Consider the following 20064-nt stretch of genomic DNA (forward strand, 5'->3'; position numbering starts at 1 on the left):
TACAATTATGTTCTCTGACCACTTTCCTTATTCGCACTTTATTCGTCTTTTATGCTATATTCCAGTGTGGCGCATACATTTAATTCGCATTTTTGGCTGGAAACATGGCTACTGTCGGCGTCAGCCACAGTGAGGGGCTCTTGACTCTAGACAAATGCACTCAGAACATTTTGTAGAGTCTGTGAATTAAAAGATAAAATGGACTTTCTTGTTTCACTTCATAAGTCCTCAATGTTTTGTAAGGAGCCATGGTAATTAATTTTGTTTAGCCCATTTATTTATTTTATTGACTCTAAAAGTACCAATAGATATTGACTTGCATTTTAAGAATAACCAAGAAGCACAGTTTCAGCTAAAATCCTGTTTAATCTTCTACTGATGAAAAGTCACCTGCAGCAAACTTTCATTTTGTTGTGAACTACCCATTTAAGCACTATCATTTTTTTTTCAAACCTTCAACCATTTATTACCTTACAAGCCAGTAGGTGACAGAATAGCTGCAGAAGTGTGACGGCTCTAACTGTGGATCAACACTTCCACACAGACAACCAATCAATCATACCGCAGACATGAGCTCTCTATATATTAGCCCATTTGAAGCTTATAGCCCAAACATATGCTCGTTCTCTACACACTAACAGAGTAGGATATAAAAAAAAATTAGCCCTGAATCTCACTGCAGACTCTGAAGCACTTTAACTTTAATGTATTCTGCATTCAGAAATACTCCAGAGAGGATGTGGATTGCGCTGTCATCTAGCGTACAGACTGCAGTCCACTGCAGTAAAGCACGTAGGCCTGCTCTGCATCTCGCTTCAGCAGAAATCTTCAGGTTTAGGGAAGCCCCAGAAGATCTGTTTGCTTTCCCAACGTTGCTCACAGCTCCCGGATTGTACATGCTCGCTGAAATATGTACACAACACCTCACTATCCCACCAGAGGAAGACTTTATTTTGTGCCTCATATCTTCAGTGATCTATTTCTAGGAGGTAGAATGTTTTAGTAGATGTAGCAGGGCATTTGCAGGGAACTTACATCAGTTTTAGCCAACAAGTGTATCAATAATTGTTAACCAAAGCAGAGACGATGAGATCTAGTGATGGGAAAGGCGGATCATTTTACTGACTCTGACCTTTGAGTCTCGTTCATTGAGATGGTTCAATTTGCCAAAATATTATTAAAATGTTACGAGTTGCTTCCAAACTCATCTACAACTAGCCCAGACTTTGACCACACTACAAACAATTCATAACTAGAATGCTATAAGAAAAGGAGAAAACAATCATTTATTGTTTACCTGCTCTTTTGTCTATGATTATGTCAGCTCACTTCTTCTGACAGATCTTTAAATTTGAGTGGTTCGTTCACGTCAAACAGACCAATATAAGCTTAAACAATGCACACAGTTTGAGCCAAAACGAGCCATGATTAGTTCACCCTTCAAGTCTTCTGGTTTTTGAGTTGTTTGTTCATCATGTGACAGCATGTTAAGAGAGATGACTCAAACCCGAATACTCGAGAAATAAACGAATCAAATCGTTTTCCGGCTCTACATGCATATGATTGGCTTCTGTCTCTTAGGTGATGAATGAGCAGCTCAACATCGAAAGAAGCCTCGAAAAAGGAACTAATTTTCTGTTCAATGCACAATTGTGTGTATGCGCATATGAACGAATCACTCAATGAGTACTCATCGTTCTCGAGTCATACAAAGTATTCGTTCAAAATGAATGAATCGTTCAAGAACAACCCATCACTAATGAGATCAGGGGGTTTTGCATGCAGTTACTGGAACTCAGTCATGGGAATTATCTCAACAGCACAAAAAAATCCCAACAAAACATTTTCCTTCATTTTCCTCAAAACATTTGAGATGCATACGCTCGCTAAGAACTTTGAAGTAAACTGTCCAACAGTGACATCAAGTAGCATATTCATCTATAATAATCGATCAAGAACTTGTACTATGCTGTGATTGTGTCATGTTCTGTAATAATGGAATGCAGATGTATAAGTTACTTGTTTGAAACAACTAAAAACCTGTAGTGCTACATATCATTGAGGCTGAGAAAAGAACACAACATTGCAGGTAAATGAGTTAACATTAGCCTCATTATAAAAACATAGTGATATATATGTACATTTCTGGAGAGCGCCAAATATGTACCAGAAGCTACTTTTTTTTGCATTTTGCAGTTTTTGTTTTCGCAAATCCACCAGAGGCTGCTGTGTACGCTTTTTCAGATCTCAAGTTTCTCTCGCGAGTGCCATTCGTGCCTGCTGTTCTTCCTTAAATCCACCAGAAACCACTGCTGACTGACTGACTGTCAGTCCTTTCTTAAACCCAACCAATACTGTTTTCAAAAGCACTGATTGACCTGCCCACCCACTTCCCTAAACACAACTGACAGTTTAAAATGCAATCCAGAAAAAGAAAAGCCCTCGCTGGATTTTTACAACATTTTTCAGATTTTACCACATTCTCAATCTGTTATTTACATGTTTATTTTTTTTCTTTTGGGTTCTGTTTTTTTGTTACCCGCCTTCTGGAATTGTTCTTCGCCAGACTCGTACCTTGTTGTCTTGTTCAGGTCCTCTCTGCATCTCAAGTCCGCCATTGTACATGGTGAGCTAACTGAACAAACCAGTAACAGCAGGAAAGCCGTCCATTCATAGGTAAGCAGTCAGCTGGTAAATGTGAACAGAAATGGGTCATACCAGATCTTAGCGTTTATTTTAACGATGAGATGCAGCCATACGTAGTTCTGGCTACATAATTCACGCTCTCCAGAAACGTATATAGTGCTACGTTTTCAGAATTAGCCTGTGTTGCAACCCAGTGTGCTGACGTTTTATATCGCATGCAAAAATGCTCTGGTCTTTTTTTTTTTTTGCATCATTCTCCTCATCTCATATTTACTAACAAGTTGCTGTCAAGAAACATAAATAACTCCAGAGTCTTTCAGCATAAGTATTATGGAGGTGTTAGCCATCATATGACTTTATATGTAATTAAGGCCAGGCAGTAGAAGCTGTATGAGTAAAGCTCACTATTCTGACCTCATAAAGTGCACTATAGTGACAGATACTAGATACTAGAGTCTTTAGCATTCTTGTTAGCATGTCCCATGAAAAAACACTGATTTAAATGTTGCTCTGAGAAGTTTAAGTACAACCGAGAGGATTACAGTAGATTTACAGTGCTCAGCATTTATGAGTACACCCCTCACTAATCTCTCTTTTAAATTCATATTTTTAATAGGAAGCTATACAATATTTAATTTGTGCATATACATTATATTAGTCAGTACTGAAGCCAAATCTGGCAAGTGGTGCTCGCTGCAGAGCCATTTGAGGAGAGGTGAGCTCCAGAGAGGGGGAGCTTAAGCTTGAGCTCCACCTTTTTTGCACTTCTTCTACGAGTGATGTCACTGGGGGTAGGGTTAGGGGTGGGGTTGATGTACGCATTAAAACAGCTTACAGGAGGAGGAGCGACAGCTCATGCTCCCCCTCTCTGGAGCTCACCTCTCCTCAAATGGCTCTGCAGCGAGCACCCTCTCAAATCTGGTGCTCATCTAACAAAATAACTTAAGATATTGGTCCAAAAACTAGTACACCCAAATAAAAAAAAAAACTGGAAAAATCAAGAGCAGCAAAAAAATTGAAAAATTATTTGAAATTTTCTAGGTTGTAATTTGTTTTTGCAATATTTAGTTTTAAATTAATTGTATTATCATTCAATTTCTGAATATGTTTGGTGACTAAAATATTATTTTAATAAATATATCTGTTTTTTTAAATGCATCAAAATACATTGCCTATATTCACTGAGAAATATAGGGAGTACTCAGTTATGCTGAGCGCTGTAGCAACAAGTAGTGGTATGAATCAGAATTCCCATCACTTTCTAGAACATGGATATTTACAAAAATATTCTAGAAATATTGAATAAAATAAACACAATGTTTATAGGGATTAGTTAGAGGAAAAACAGAAGGGGAGACTATTTTAAACGGAGAATTTAAAATGACGTGGTACTGATGGATAAAAATAGAGTATGATGGAAAATGTACAGCTTATTCAAGCAAACTTAGAATAAATTTGGTAACACTTTACAGTAAGATTGTACTAGTTAATACATTTACTAACATATACAAACAATCAACAACACATTTATTACAGTATTTGTCCATGTTAATTAATTTATGTTAAGTCATAGTGCATTACTAATGTTAACAAGAATAAATTTGAATGTTCAGGCCTGTAACCAGGGGGGTTTCGGGTGGTTCAGAAGACGCACTGAGATCTACATTCTTATTATGTTTACATGTGTGTGAGTGAGGAAACTTGAATGAGCTGGCCAGTTTGTTATTTGCCTAATAAGTGACAATAGGGTACAGTTTTTAATTTAAAACCTTAACAAATTTCTATTTTCTGTCGAATGATATATGATGTATTCAATTTGTATTTAAAAAAATAAGTATTTTCATATTTCTTTAAATCTTTAGGAAATATTTTTGGTACATTAAAAAGTGTGGTTGTGATGACCAACCAACAAGCTAATTTGGCTAAAACTAGTGCTTAAAATGTCACTAAAATGCAGCATTTAAATCTCACAACTAAATAAAAAAATGAAGTGAAAAACTGCAAAAATATCAACTTTTTGAGAAAAAATAACCACCCTTTTAACAGGGTAGCTACAGGCCTGATGTTAATAACGCATTAGTAAATGTTGAACTATGTTAATTAGTAAATGCTGTACTATTGTTTATAATTAGTTCATGTTAGTAAATAAATCAACTAATCAAACCTTATTGTAAAGTGTGACCATAATTTCTTTTGATCTAAAGTTCCCTAAAGCGGAAGTTCCACCCACAGTTTAAAATGCAGTAGAAGTGTTCATTAAAAAAGTGTGTAAAAGCTGCTCCAAAGCAATCCTCAAAAACTGAAATGCACCCACAGCATCTGAATTTAAATCAACGCAAAAAGCAGAAACACAATCCAATCCATTCTAACTCTAACCATGAAAGACTTGGCAAGATGAAAAAAATCCTTATCTGCTTCCATCGGTCTGCTTTAAAGAAGAGAAAAATAAAATCAGTAGTACCTAAGGTAATCCCTCAGATATATGCATCAGTTACGGAGGCCCCGAGGTGGTAGTTTTCCAGCCATTTTGATTGACAGAATGTCCTCAAAGCTCCATCCTTGTGGTACAGCAAAGTTGACTTTTCACAACCAGTTTCGTTTCAGACAGTTAAATCTGAGAACACAAACTGGTCCTAAATAAGAATTCATTAATAAAAGGCTACATATCCATCACATGACAGTACAGCGATTCCTCTGCAGTGCGCCCTGGAGGCGGATGGAGGTGTGGTTTGGGCGCAGTCCTCGGGACACGGCTATTCCCAGGAGCTCTTTGAAGAGCAAGAGCACATGCCAATTGTATTTGGCAGAGCACTCGACGTAACCACACTTCCAGGTCTTCTTTACCAGTACAGACACGGCCCTGCGCTGGGTGAACCGTTGCCGCTGGAGGTCCCGCTTACTGCCTACCACCAAGATGGGCACTTCACTGCTGCTGCCCACTCTTATGGAAAAACACAGAAAGAGACAGGAAGGGGACAGTAGGTGAGGACAGCCATGTAAGAAATAGATAAAAAGGCACCTATTATTAGAGTTGGGCGATACAGCAAAAATATTATCACGATATGTTTCATATTATTCAGTATCGAAAATTATTGAGTTAAAAAAAAAATTAGGAATATTCTGAGTTTTTTTAATTTATTTAACCACTTTATTTTAATTTACCAACATTACTAAGCCAAATAGTTTTAATAGTAAAAAAACAAAAATATTTAAACAAAATATCTGATCTCTTTATGATAAAATAAACACAAGTGTTAAAGAGACTCCTAAACTTGATAAATAAAGTGTGTGCAATGGTAAAGTGTAAACGCTGAACAATCAAAGCAAACTTTAAGGTGTGAATAAGGTGTGTTGACTCTGTCAACAAAATAAATTATGATAATAATAATGAACCAGTATTCATATACATATTGCAACATTACAAATTGTCAAGTTGGATGACTATATTTCCCCTATGATAAAAATTATTTCAGATGGGGTGCTAGTGGCTGAGATGCACAATAAAAGAAACCCAAAAGCCACTCTGGCTATGGCAAGCCATTTTGACTTTTATTCATTTTCAGGATATATACTCTTGATATCAACAATTCAGCTCAAGTCAAAACGGCTGGCCATACTTTGATGACATACTGACATCATTATCATAAACAGTACTGAGTGAAAAGCAGCCCTTTTAACTTTGCTACTTTGCCAACGATCTGCATTTTTAGTTGCTCTTTTTAAAAAGAGGGCTGGGGAGCACAGTCTCCACTGAATTTAAAGCGACAGTCACCAAAATGCCCCAATTTGGATCAAAGCCTAAAATGGACAGTTTCAATACAAAAGCATTATTTATGGGGTATTTTGGGCACAAACTTAACATGCACACTCTAGGACAGTGGTTCCTAAAGTGGGGGACGCGGGGCAATGGCAGGGGGTTGGTTGGTGATTTTCAAAAGTTTAAATAATTTTATTAAACTATCATGATAATTACCATATTTTACACATAACCCACAGAAGATAAAAATATTAGTTAATAGTTATATTAAAAAACAACAACATGCAAATAAAAAGCCATCAACCTTTAATTTTTTTTATAGGATTGGTGTATTTACATTAAATTGAACACAGCAATAGCATCAGCTTCAGCAGACTGATTTTGCAGCACCATGTTAAACTTTCTGACACCTTTATGGCAATCAAATACATTACAAATAAATACAGGCCACGACTGAACATTGAAGATGATCTCCGTGTGGCCGTCTCCAAAATTAAATCAAGCCTAGACTTGTGCTGAAAACATTGTGCCCACTGGTCTCATTAGGTGAGGTTAACATTAAATTAAACAGATGAATACATGACCATATAAATTATAGCCTATGGTTGTTAGACTGTTGCACATTTTGTGTTGTCAATAAGCTCATGTTTATAGCGGCCTATTGTTGTGTGTGTGCAACATATGTATATTTATAACCACCTGAATGTGGGGGTCTCGAGTCACTGGCATTGTTATTTTGGGGCTTGCGGGCTGAAAAATTTGGAAACTTCTGCACCTAACCCTACCCCTCACAGTGATGTCACTAGCTCCATTGAGATCTCTGAGAGATACAATTTCAGCTTGCATTATAAAGGCTGCATCCAGAATTATTGCACTCTAGGGACATCAGACATGTTGTAAGAGGGGGTATAATAGATTTCCCTTATAAGTAATTAGTAAGTCAAACAAAAGAACCACGTGGGACTGGATCTGTTTCTTAAACGACATTTATGCTGGACATAATATTTGTTCATGTTTGAATGCTAATATATTCAGCAAACATGCACTGGCAAACACACACACACACACAAACACACGCACACACACACTAATTTGAAAGCCGCTTTGCTCCTTGACAGGCTTCATAAAAAAAAAAGCTCTGAGCTCATGATTTGTGATGGGGAATGCGTGATGTGTGTCCTTTCTCAGTGCTTAAATGCTCTTGAAGGTCACACACGAGACACACACACACACACACACACACACACACACACGGGTAATGAAGAATGAAAGCGTTTCATGTTCAGAAGGCTTCAAAGGCATTTTGTTCAATTGAAAAATGTGCAATAAATTTAATTGGCAGTTAAATGTGCACAAGGAGCTGAAAAGAAAGGTTCACTTTTATATTTAATTTGCTCAAAAAAAAAAGTCCATTGTGACATATGTAGAAAAAAAGGTAGAATCTACTGTATGTAGATATTAAATACATTTTTGGCCACTCAGAGCTCCTTTATATAATAACAAATTACGGAAGGGCTTCATGCGCAAACAGATTACATGGCATAAATATTTGAAACTCATTAAATGTAATTGCTGACCCAAGGCCATTCCATCTCATTCATTTTGACATTAAAAGGCACACTATTATTGCTACAGCTCCTACAGTGCAGACTCATTTCATTTCTGTGAAATACTGAGAATGTTTGCTATTATATGAGTGTGTTTCAGTACATTTCTAAAGACAGAAAGAAAAAGAAAGTGAGTGAGTAATATCAGCACAAAAGAGGTGAATAATCTGTCAGATAGACCAGTGGCATTGTGTTTCATAAGCCCACACCAATCCCTCATGCCTGTGTCTGGGCGCTTGTGTCATGTTTTACGCTGATTTATCCTCCTTTCATATTGTTTATCAGCGCTTTCTCAGTATGACTTCCCGTCTACCACCTCGCTATCTCTCAAACCTTTCAAGTCCATGTTTAGTCAGAGCACTGTTGTGAAATCTTCGTCTACCTCAGCGCTTTTTTAATAAAGCCTCTGTAGGTGTTTTGAGTCTACGTTCTGTTTTCTACCACATTATATATACGCATACAGTGGCGATCAAAATTTCTGCATGGTCTTATTTAAAGTCATACTAAAAGGAGAACAAGAGAAGTTTTTAAACACATTTCATGAGTATTCTGAAGCACAGCATGACTTAAATGTGATAACTGAGAAAGAACACTGACCGATTAGAGAACATTTGTATATTCATTACAATTATTTGTTTCAGTCTCTAAAGAGTAATAGTCACAGCAAGAGAAGTTGGATGTTCCAAATCTGTAATTTCTATAACATTGCATCTTTACAACTCGTTCAAGTCCCCCAGGCAGGATGTCCTCAAAAGGCAAATGCATGAGAGAACAATATAATGCTGAGAATCTCAGAAAATGCAGCTGGACTTGTCAGAGAACTTCCAAAGCTCGTCCAAAGTTCACTACAGTCATGAAAGCAAGATCAATTTATTTGGGTGTAATGAAAAACAATTTGTTCCTTGTAAAACTGGATGAAGAATGAACCCAAAGTGTGTTCAAAAAATGGTCACATGACAAAATTAATGTATGCATGTTCTTCCTGCATTCGTGTGGGTTTCCTCCGGGTGCTCTGGTTTCCCCCACTGGTACAGGTGAATTGGGTAGGCTAAATTATCTATAGTGTTTGAGTGTGTATATGAATGGATGTTTTCCAGAGATGGGTTGCGGCTGGAAGGGCATCCGCTGCTTAAAATCGTGCTGGTTCATCTGCTGTGGCGACCCCGGATTAATAAAGGGGCTAAGCCGAAAAGAAAATGAATGAATGGATGAATGACTGTTTATGAAAAGTTCCTTCCACATGCAGTTTCTTCGTCAGCCAATCATCTAGCAACTTACAAGCTGTTATTTGCAAGCAGCTTGTAATAAATGTAAAACAGAAACAGGTGTAAGTGTGTGGTGCATGAAAGGATTTGAGGTTCTTTTGGTGGCAGATTTGTAGTTCTTCAGTGATCTGTATGGACTAGATTACTGGTGATTGTGATACAGGCAAGACAATTGGCTCCGTCACACAGCAAGATTGGTAAAATCCTTGAAGCTAAAAACATTGTGATTATAAAATGGCCAGCCCAGAGTCCAGAGTTAAACCTGATTGAGGATCTTTGGAAATCTTTGGAGACAAAATTATAAATAAGAATCCCACTACAGTCAGAGAACTGTGGATGAAAAAAGCAAGATCAGTGCACATTGGGGGCAATTTTTGTTCGTGCTTATTTCTGAAATTTAATGCCTAAAGAAAGGGTGCCAATGTGAGTGTTTACATTAATGTAACGCCAGGCTTAAAATACCTATTAAAAAACACTTATGTTTTCACAGGACATGTTAAAACTGTTGCAGTACACAGGACTTGACTGCACTCATTGGGCTAAATGGACTAGGTAAGCACACATCCCTAACAATGAAGAAGATGCATTGAGGCAAGATGAAAGTGGAGCTGCTTGTAGCATTGGTTTCTGAACACTGAGCTAAGCTGTATGATAAAACACTGACTCTCTTCTTCTTTATCCTTATGTTCTGTGCCACAAATAATCATACAAATGGGCAGCACCACCTTGCGTACTGGTGTATTTCAGTTGTTCGTCAAACACTATCTTTTTTTGTGTGTTTTTTGTCTAAGGTCAAGAAGTGATTTTGCACAAGCTTTTATTTTGTTTAAGTGTCTTGGTTATAAAATTATAAATGCAAAACTTTAAAACAAAAAAAAGTACTTGTTATAGTCACAACTAAAATTTCTTTAAAGTATAATACATGTTATCATTTCTGGAAAAAATAATCTAGTAAAAACCTAGTAATCATAAATGCTTCTCTAATTTTGATCTCCACGGTATCTGCATGCATTCTCTACAGAATATATTTACTACATCTGAATATGATGATCATTAAAATGATTCACATTCTCTAATTAATGTCATTTCTACTCTAAGCACATGCAGCAAAAACCCTAGCAGCATCTGTAAAACAGAGATGTGAGTTTGTGGGTGGAGAAAAGGGGTTAAAGGTGGAGACTGCAGATGATTTTCTGTCATTTATTCAGTTCACATAAACTATGCAAATGCGTGATCCTGCACTCAGTATATGGGCACAAGACCTGCATATATAAAAGAGGTTTCACACTTGCATCTGTTATATTCCTATCAGCTGGAGTGAATGGTGACCGTGTTTATGCTCTGTAACTGTCACTCATCCATATTCTCAAATGTCACCTCATTATCTCAGCTTCAGCCGGGCAAACAAGGGCCAACTGTTATTAAAAACATCAAACGCAATCAGTGGCTTGTCACTGCAGCTGATACTATCACATTAATCAGTAATGATGTGCTTCATACTGCTGAACTGGAGAGGAAAAGCTTTGAATGACCATAGTCGGCTTCATATGATAACACTATAATCGTTCTCTATTATTCTTTGTGGTGGGTCAGTTAATTTTTTGTACCTGTTATCCACAATTTGCTGTCGGATCATCTTGACATACTCGAAGCTCTCCACACAGCAGATGTCATAGACCAGAATGTATGCGTTTGCGCTGCGAACTCCTCTACACCGCGAGTCCAGCCACTCCTAACAGAAACAAACAGATAAACACTGACACTTCAGATCATGATTGGTTAACTGCTTAATAGAGAAGATAAATATGTGCTTATTTGTGATGATACGAGGCCACTGTACTACAAATTTATAAAATAACAAACTTTTTGGTTGCAGATAAGTTGCATGGAATTAACTTAAAAATTAACTTAAACGTTAAAAATATACAAAGATTCTTTATACTGTATGTCATATAGTTGTTTGCAAATATGACCACAATAAAATGTTTACACCTAAAACATTTACCTGCTTCTTTCAATATAGTTCACAATCAATATCAAACAAAATCCCATTGAATTTCTCTTTGTTAAAGAGGTGGTCCACAGTGTATTTTTAAGGCTTGGTTGTGTTTATAAAATCAATGCAAAGGACATGATGCAAAGGACAAAAATCTTAACGAATAAAAATACAGTTTGTGGCTCACAATCTACAGCTTTGCCGGTTGGAGGAGCTTTTAGCCGAATACAGCACTGAACAGGGAGAGATTTTGGAAGCTGCCCGTTGTCAAATGCTAGCTATATCTTTTTTATAATTCTCTGGAACATAATTCAATAAATTCTGTAAGCATTTCTGTCTTTGTGTCCTGTTCTTTGGAAGCCCAAATACAGAAACAAAAGAAGCTCAAATAGCAGCACTTGGACAGCATTTTAACTTTCTCTGCTACAACATTACAGCGCCTCTGGCCACGCCCATTCGCTGTGCGGGGTGTATACGCATAACCTGAAGCGTTTGTGATCTCACTAGCCTGGATGAATTTATTTATATTCCTCAAACTTTGTTCGCTGTGGGCTTTGCTAAGCTAACTCTGTTAAAGTCAGTGTCTCCCTTTGCATTGAACTTTAAGCTTTTACATTTAGAAATGTTGTTTTTGTTTACACAGCTACTTTACACATCCACTAAAGTTTAAAATATGATATAACAGTGGACCACCCTTTTAAACATCAGATAATATATAAAACAGAAAAAAGTATTGCATTTATAAAATATAAACAAAGCAATAAATAAAATAAAGTAAATGCCAAGGATGGAAAGAAAGAAAGAAAGAAAGAAAGAAAGAAAGAAAGAAAGAAAGAAAGAAAGAAAGAAAGAAAGAAAGAAAGAAAGAAAGAAAGAAAGAAAGAAAAATGAAACATTCATTAATTAATCTAGTTTTTCTGTTGGTACTTACAAAGAAGGCTCATACAATTTAAGGCTTTTAATTGATTGAAAAGCATAAAAAAGTTAACTCGAATTACTTCCTTCAATAAATCGTTTCATTCCTACTTTAAAAAGGTACAATTAAAAACACAAATCACACTTTAATTAAGCAAAATCAAAATGATATGTCATGGAAACGATCCTAACCCAAGAGTAAAACAAGAGTACAAAACAACTGTAATTAATATATTCATTCATTGTTACCACTAATTTAATAAAATCTGATTAATGAGATCAGTCCTCTTGATAAGGTTCACAGAACAGAATGTGAAAAAAGCAGGAACAAAACATAAAAAAAAAGAAATTAGCACAATTAAATCCATTTCTTTGATCCACAGTTTGCTTTGTTGCTTTGTAATGCCATCTCTCTACTTCAAGGTATTTGCACAATGTGTCATTTACATGCAAGTATGTTATAGTGGCTAATCTCAACAGTTCAATAGAGTGCAGGAGAAATAAGCTTGCAGCCAATGAATAGTAATGATTTTGTGAATTACATGAGAGTGCTGAATAGAGGACAGCTGAAAGGGGCAGTGAGCACATTTCTCCAGCATTGACACACTGACCTCATCTCCTCTGCTCCTCTCAGACGAGCTCTCGTGATGTCAACTGAATATCAATTCCCATATTCATTTACACCGTCAAGTGTTGTACCATTTGTCATGTCAAACCATTTCTATTAATTGGTCAATGATATATCTGTTCTGCAGTTTAGAATCTACTTAATGCATATATACAAATGAGCAGAAAACAGACTAAAGGTCTCGATCCCAGAAAGAAGAAAAGAATGACAAAATATATTTAAAGAATGTTGATCATTGACTTCCATAGTATTTTTTTCCATATACCGTAGATTTAACAGATAATTCATATTCTAAATATATAATAATAATATCTATGATAATTAATATAATTAAAGATGAGTGGTGCAGTGGGTAGCACGATCGCCTCACAGCTAAAAGATCAGTGGTTCGAGCCTCGGGTCAGTTGGCATTTATGTGTGGAGTTTTCATGTTCTCCCCATGTTGACATCAGAGTACTCTGGTTTCCCCCACAATCCAAAGGCATGCACTACAGGTAAATTGAGTAAGCTAAATTGACAGTGTATGGGCTCTATTTTGACAATCCAGGTGCAAGCGATAAATCAATCAAACAAACAAACAAACAAACAGAAATTCAGATCTATAAACAACAAGCCTTTAAACTTTTCTTCAAATATTTTCTTTCTATTTTTGTCTTGATTTATATTTATCCCCATTCTAGTTTTATAGTATCATTCCAGATCAATCAGAAGTAAATGAATGATTTGTAGTCTGCGCTGAAATTCTGCTCTCAGGAATGAAAGCTCCTGTCGATTAAGGTCTAAACAACAAATTGCACTTTGATTGACTTATTACAAATATGACAAGTGGTATGGCAATGTGACAAGTGGCATCTTTTCTGAGAGCACCTTAACCCTGGTGAAAAAAAAAACAGACTTCACCACACACCAACCCAAAATACAATCAGTTCTGAGCGTGCCTCACACAGGTGAGTAGGTTTAACAAACAATCTGTAGAAAACGGACTCATTCATCTCACTGACACATTAACCGACACAAACACTGCATTTATGAAGTGTGCTTCGCACAGTGAGTGGGCTTGACAAACCACCTGTAGAAGCAATTTCTCTCTCTCTCTCTGTCACATCCGTCTGTGACCACCTGAGGGCGCTGTAGCGCTCTAGGACTTTGTAGGCGCTACAGTGCTCCAGGAAAAAACTACATTTTCATACATGCCCCGCGCACACACCGGAACACCTACACTGACCTGCCATCACATCTGTTTTGTGTTACCGTTGATTATCTGGACTATATATTCTACCATTCCATCTATGTTTGTCATCGCGTCGTTTGTCTTCCTTGTTCAAGTTTCCAGTAAGTCTTAGATTTCCAAGTTTGTATTTCTGATCCTGTTCTCGTATGTTTGCATTAGTCTAGTTCGTGTGTCATTTGTCTAATCTGTTTTCTAATTAGGTTTAGTTGTTTGAGTTTGTTTTTCCTGAGCCTCGTCTCTGATTTAGTTTCTGGTTTTGTTGTTTATTTGTTACTTTGTATTATCACCTTGTTGGCTGCACTGTAAATAAATAATCTGCACTTGGATCCGCACCTTTCTGTTTTTTGTTTATTGTTTTTGATCACGCTAAAACGTGACACTCTCTCTCTAAAAAAAAAAACTCTAGCACTGTTACTCTAGCATTAAATTCTCTGAACATCTTGTTTTGTGTTCAATAGAAAAAGAAAATCATACAGGTTTAGAAACACTAGAGTTTGAGTAAATGATGAGGAAATTTTCATGTTGGGGTGAATTATCTCTTTAACAACACTAACACTATACGAGCACATCCTCATAAAACAAACTCTAAATCAGAGATGCCCGAACTAGGGCCAATGGGCTAAAGCTGACCCATGGATAACATTTGATTTGGCCCTCCATCCCATCTGAGAAAAAAGAGAGAATGATGAGGATGGATTAGAATTGTCATTTTAAATTTAATGTAACTTTTTGTTTGTTTGTTTTATTGTTATGCTACAAAAAAGTTAATATAAATTAATAAATTTCTATTTAAATGGTGTGAATTATTCAGACTTAGTTTACAATATACATACTGTCACCTGACAGATAGGGGACTTTGACAAACAAATCAAGGGAAAGGCTCACCTGTGTTTAAAATGTGATTGTTTATGGTTTTATTGCAATAGTTATAATGACAAAAGTTATATTGCATTATTTAATACAATTCAAAGTGATGTTTTTTATTTATTTATTTTTTTTATATCAGGTAATGAAGTAGGATATTACACATGGCAACTGTAATGTAAAATAGTTTAGTATATTTATCTCCGGCCCATGGCTATATGATATTTGAATTTTGGCCCTTCATAAGAAATAGTTTGGGCACCCCTGCACTAAATAATTAGTGATCACACTAGATAGAGCTTGCATGTGTTGAAATTCCAGCAGATCCTGTTTAATTACCATATCGATCTGCATTTGTGTGTATCTTGGGGTCAGATAGAAGAAAAATCGAGTGAGTGGGGGAAGTCAAATTGAAGCCATTCGTCACAAGCTGATCTTGCTTGTAAAGAAAATCGATGTCAAGTGTAGCAAAGACTGTGGTTCCGCATTCATCTGAACAGGGGAATAATTACCTTCGTCCTCTAGCGACGTTAGAAAAACAGACTCCTGCTAATATTTCACACACAGATTCCGATGCAGCGCTGAGATTCACACTCGCACATTAATCTAATAATGAAAGCAATCAGGCTTGTAGATAAACACACCGCAATATTGTGGATCGCTATTGTATACAAACAGACAAGGGAGGAAGGGAAATTTAAAGAGACACTTCACCCCAAAAATTAACTTTTTTCAAGCCCTTCAAACGAACTTTCACTCATTTTTCCAAAACCACTTTTCAACGTCCTTGAACGATCATTTTTAGCATTCAAGACACAATCTTCCAGCTTCTGACGGATCTATAAATCCCCCCAAAAAGGAAGAGAGTTCATATGTGCGCATTTGGGTTTAAAACGGTCCTTAAGAAGTCTCCTTTTTTCCAGTCTCTTTTTGCTTCATTCTTCTTTTTCAATTTTCTGCACCTCAGAAGCAGAAAGCCTGACCCTTAATCTCCACTGGGAAATCTGACGCTTCTCAGACCTTATTAAGCCCAAAACTCAGCACTGGATGAGGTTCTGTGTGGTTCTAGCTCAGTAATCATTCATTGGTAGACAAAGCAATTATCTGCTGTAGTTTTGAGCATTTACTGTGGAAATGTTGCACGTGAGCCTCAAAGCTTCCGGTCTTTTCTGCTGAGCCCTGTTCTTACATAAACGCTTCCCTCAATGTGCCTGTGAGATGTTTCAGATGCTCTGCCATCCCTGTGAAAGCTAAAAATAGAAGCTTGTCTCTCTCTCCTCTTGTCAAACCGCAGTACTGTTCCTCCCTGTGATTGTGAGTAAGAGGAAGAACATATTAAAGTTAACTTTCATCGCAATTCAACAGTTTTGTCTGGGTGAGGAAAGTGTGCACATTAAGGAAACGAACTTTGAGAGGCGTTCAGATATTTCGGCATGGGCAACTGTGCTGCTGAAAGCTACAGGCGAGTTCACCAAAGAAATGCAATCTGAATCATGAATGTGTTTCATGATGTTGTGAATGAACAGCTCAGGCTGTTAGACTGCAATAGCAGGATAGGAACTAATTAAGGGTTTTAAGAATATAATTAAAATTTAATTAGTGATTAATAATGTTTCTGACTTGTATATTTAGCACATTTTAACAGATCTTCTAACCCTAACCAACAAAGTAAAGCTTTCTAAATAAATAAACAAACAAATAAATAAATATGTAATAAATCAATAATAATAATAATAATAAGCAGTAATAATTCCTTTGATTTATACAGCTCTTTTCAGTACACTATACTGCTCACTGATCCGGCACCTGATTTTACCGATCCCCCTCCTCAACCGCCCTCCTCCCCTGTCCGCTGTTCACTTTCATTTTCTTCTGCGACTCCACAACCCTCTTCACTTTCGTCCGCGACAACCCCCACCTCACTTTTGTGCGCGACACCTCTCCATACTCGGGTAACATGCCGGATCCGTTACCCCTATCTGTTCCGACAGCAGGTAGACCACCTTCTCTGGCCTCACTAACACAATTTCCAGCAGCAACCTACTGTAGCTTTCCCATGTGGTCTCTCATTCAAGACAGTTCTCGCTGCAGCTCCACTGCGTAAGCCTACATCTCCCCCTACCCTAAACCCAACGGTCAAAGTAGTATGTGCGTTATCTTAGTGAATGGTACAAGGTCCACTACTTATTGGACCTGGTCCAGTACGTCATCGTGATCACAGACTGCAGCAAGGACATCTTGTCCCATCCAGGTACTGACCAGGCGCAGACCTACTTAGCTTTAATAGGCGACCATGTGAGAGTTCCAGAGAGCTACAGTTGAAGTCAGAATTATTAGCCCCCCTGTTTATTTTTTTTCCCCCTATTTCAGTTTAGCGTAGAGAAGATTATTTTCAGCACATTTGTAAACATAATAGTTTTAATAACTCATTTCTAATAACTGATTTATTTTATCTTTGCCATGATGACAGTAAATAATATTTGACTAGATATTTATCAAGATGCTTCTATACAGCTTGAAATGGCATTAAAGGCTTAACTAGGTTAATTAGGTTAACTAGGAAGGTTAGAGTAATTAGGCAAGTTATTGTATAATGATGTTTGTTCTGTAGATTATGGAAAAAATATAGCTTAAAGGGGCTAATATTTTCTACCTTAAAATGGTGTTTAAAAAATTAAAAACTGCTTTTATTCTAGCCAAAATAAAACAAATAAGACTTTCTCCAGAAGAGAAAATATTATCAGACATACTGTTAAAATTTTATTGCTCTGTTAAACATCATTTGGAAAATATTTTGAAAAGGAACAAAATATAATTCAGATTTCAACTGTATCTGCTGGCAATGAAGAATTCCACTATAAGTGCACTACATATAGTGCACCACTTTAACTGCACTACATTAAGGCCACTTGAAATAATCAATACAATCTGAGTCAAAGACGAAATATCTAACTCAATAAAATGCAATACATGATCCATTCATTTTCCACCTAACACTGAAGAATCTTTCTCTCAATGCCCCCTGTTTATTCATGACTAAACACAAACCAAAGTCATAATTTAGCACAGCATTCATTCATCTACGTGACGGTCTGTTTATACAGTGCCAAATGGGAATGTGGAAATAATCCAGAAAAGCACTAAGACAAATAACGGCATGTCTCATTTAAATCATTACATGCCAGGGAACTAAACTGTTTGTTCATTACGCAACATCTTTATCCCACGGCTCAGTCCCTGATAATTGATGGTGTAATTACTGAATTACATTTCTTAATTCTATGCTGAGGTGTGTACAGACGGATATGTTGTACGGTTTTCTTTTTTATGTCTTCCTGACACTGTGACGTATGACTACTACGCATCCTAAAATAGAGATTACACCTTTCGGGCATGAAGATAATAAGAATATCCATCCTTGAAACGGAACTGCATTTGTTTTAAAGGAGACTGTAAGAGTCTTAAGATTGTATTATTGTGATATTTTGTCATGTTTTATGTTACAGATTTTGAAAGAGGATCTAAAAAGCTGTGAAAACTATGTGTGAGTAGTTTCATCTACATTCATCTAAATTAAATTATCCAGGAACTCTTATTAGGTCATTTTTTTCCACAAAAGCAAATACATAATCTCTAAACAAGCTGTTCACTGAAACCATTAGACAGCAAAGATAGAAATAATGCTTAAGGAACTTTGGCATAAACACTACTAAACAAGGTGTGTTTCTATGTAAAGTGTTTTGGAAAGACAAAAAACAAAGAAAGAACAAACAAAGTGCTGGAGAGAAGTTTTGATATTTTCAAATGAGTGTAGAAAATCTTCTAGTATGCTAACTAACCACTGTTAATATTACTGGAGAAAACACTACTAGCTGAAAAGATCCGATGCATGAGATCATGAAAAAACTCCCTTTCCTAATGCAGACTACTAAACAAGCATCTTGGTTAAGATCCTAAATGTCAGTGAAAATCTAAATGGTGTCTATCATTAGCCCAAAAAACACACTATAGTCATCAAATGGACCCTTTTCAGTCATAACGGGTAAGCCATGTGCAGTAAATAGGAGAGTGCAACTAGCTTTTTTGCAATCATATTTGCTGAAATAGAATTTTAAATTTGTTACAATAAAGCTGTAATCTGTAGACGAATTAGACAGACTTCACTTGTGTAGACATTCATGTCTATAAACACTTTTCACAAATGTTTTATGATGCGTCTAACAGTCATCAGCATCTTAAATGCTTGAAAGTTTTAAATATTTAGATTTTTTTTAAATAATGCAAAAAAAAAAAAAAAAAAACTCCACGATGTTGTTATTAAAACTTTCAGAAAAAGGAAAAGAGTAGTTAACTTATTTTTAGTTGACTGATAACGGCAACCAGAAAAGAGAACAATGTCAAATTTACTCTCTTGCCCATTCACTCTGCATTACAAACACCTTGCACAAACGGGGATTTGTTTTTTTGTAATTTTATGCAAATATGATATAATACATAGATAAATACATCTAAATGTGCATTATTTAAAAAAACTAAATATTTAAAACTTTTAAGGATTTAAGATGCTGATGACTGTCAAACACATCATAAAAATCTTGTGAAAAGAGTTTATAGACATGAATGTCTACACAAGTGAAGTCTGTCTAATTTGTCTGCAGATTACAGCTTTATTGTTACAATTTTTAAAAGAAATGATCGAAGACATTTGTTTTTATACTAAATCATGTCTTTCTGACCAAAAGCAGTCAAAATACTCATCAAATGACTGGGTAAAGTTGAGCACAGTGAATAGGAGAGTGTAACAAATACGTTTCTATTAGCTGAAGTAATAAAAGAAAAACTCCAAAACGCTGTTATTAGGACTTTAAAAAAAGGAAAAATAGTGTCAGAGTGATAACGGCAGCCAGAAGAGTCTAATTTACTGTCCTGTCCATATACATTGCATTAAAAATGCATCACACAAGCATTAATTCGTTTTTTGTAATTTTATCCCAAGAAGAAATAATACATGTATAAATACATCTAAATGTACAGTAGTTTTTTTTTTAATCAAAATATTAAAAACTAAACGCTAAAATCTAAATATTATTACTAAATGCGTCATAACAGTCTTGTGAAAAGGGACCATAGAAAGGAATGTCTACACAAGAGAAGT

The 20064-nt window shown here is 36.2% G+C and overlaps 1 protein-coding gene across 3 annotated transcripts in view; it reads right to left on the reverse strand.

Annotated features, from left to right (window-relative positions):
• Positions 1-2519: 2519 nt before the first annotated feature.
• Positions 2520-20064, reverse strand: part of rasl10a (RAS-like, family 10, member A) — a 30375-nt gene continuing 12830 nt past the window's right edge. The window contains exons 3-5 of one of the 3 annotated variants that reach the window (XR_012405629.1): positions 10883-11007; positions 3763-5587; positions 2520-3366 (exon numbers count right to left, since the gene is read on the reverse strand). Coding sequence is in view for 2 of the 3 variants with exons in the window: in XM_073949572.1 (XP_073805673.1) it covers positions 5317-5587; positions 10883-11007 (396 nt within the window). In the remaining variant the exon portion in view is untranslated. Of the gene's footprint in view, positions 3367-3703; positions 5588-10882; positions 11008-20064 lie in introns of those variants that run through there. The other 2 variants (XM_073949572.1, NM_001128366.1) reach the window with 2 other exon arrangements.

Source organism: Danio rerio, chromosome 5, assembly GCF_049306965.1.
Source record: "Danio rerio strain Tuebingen ecotype United States chromosome 5, GRCz12tu, whole genome shotgun sequence".
In the NCBI taxonomy this organism is placed as follows: Eukaryota; Metazoa; Chordata; class Actinopteri; order Cypriniformes; family Danionidae; genus Danio; species Danio rerio.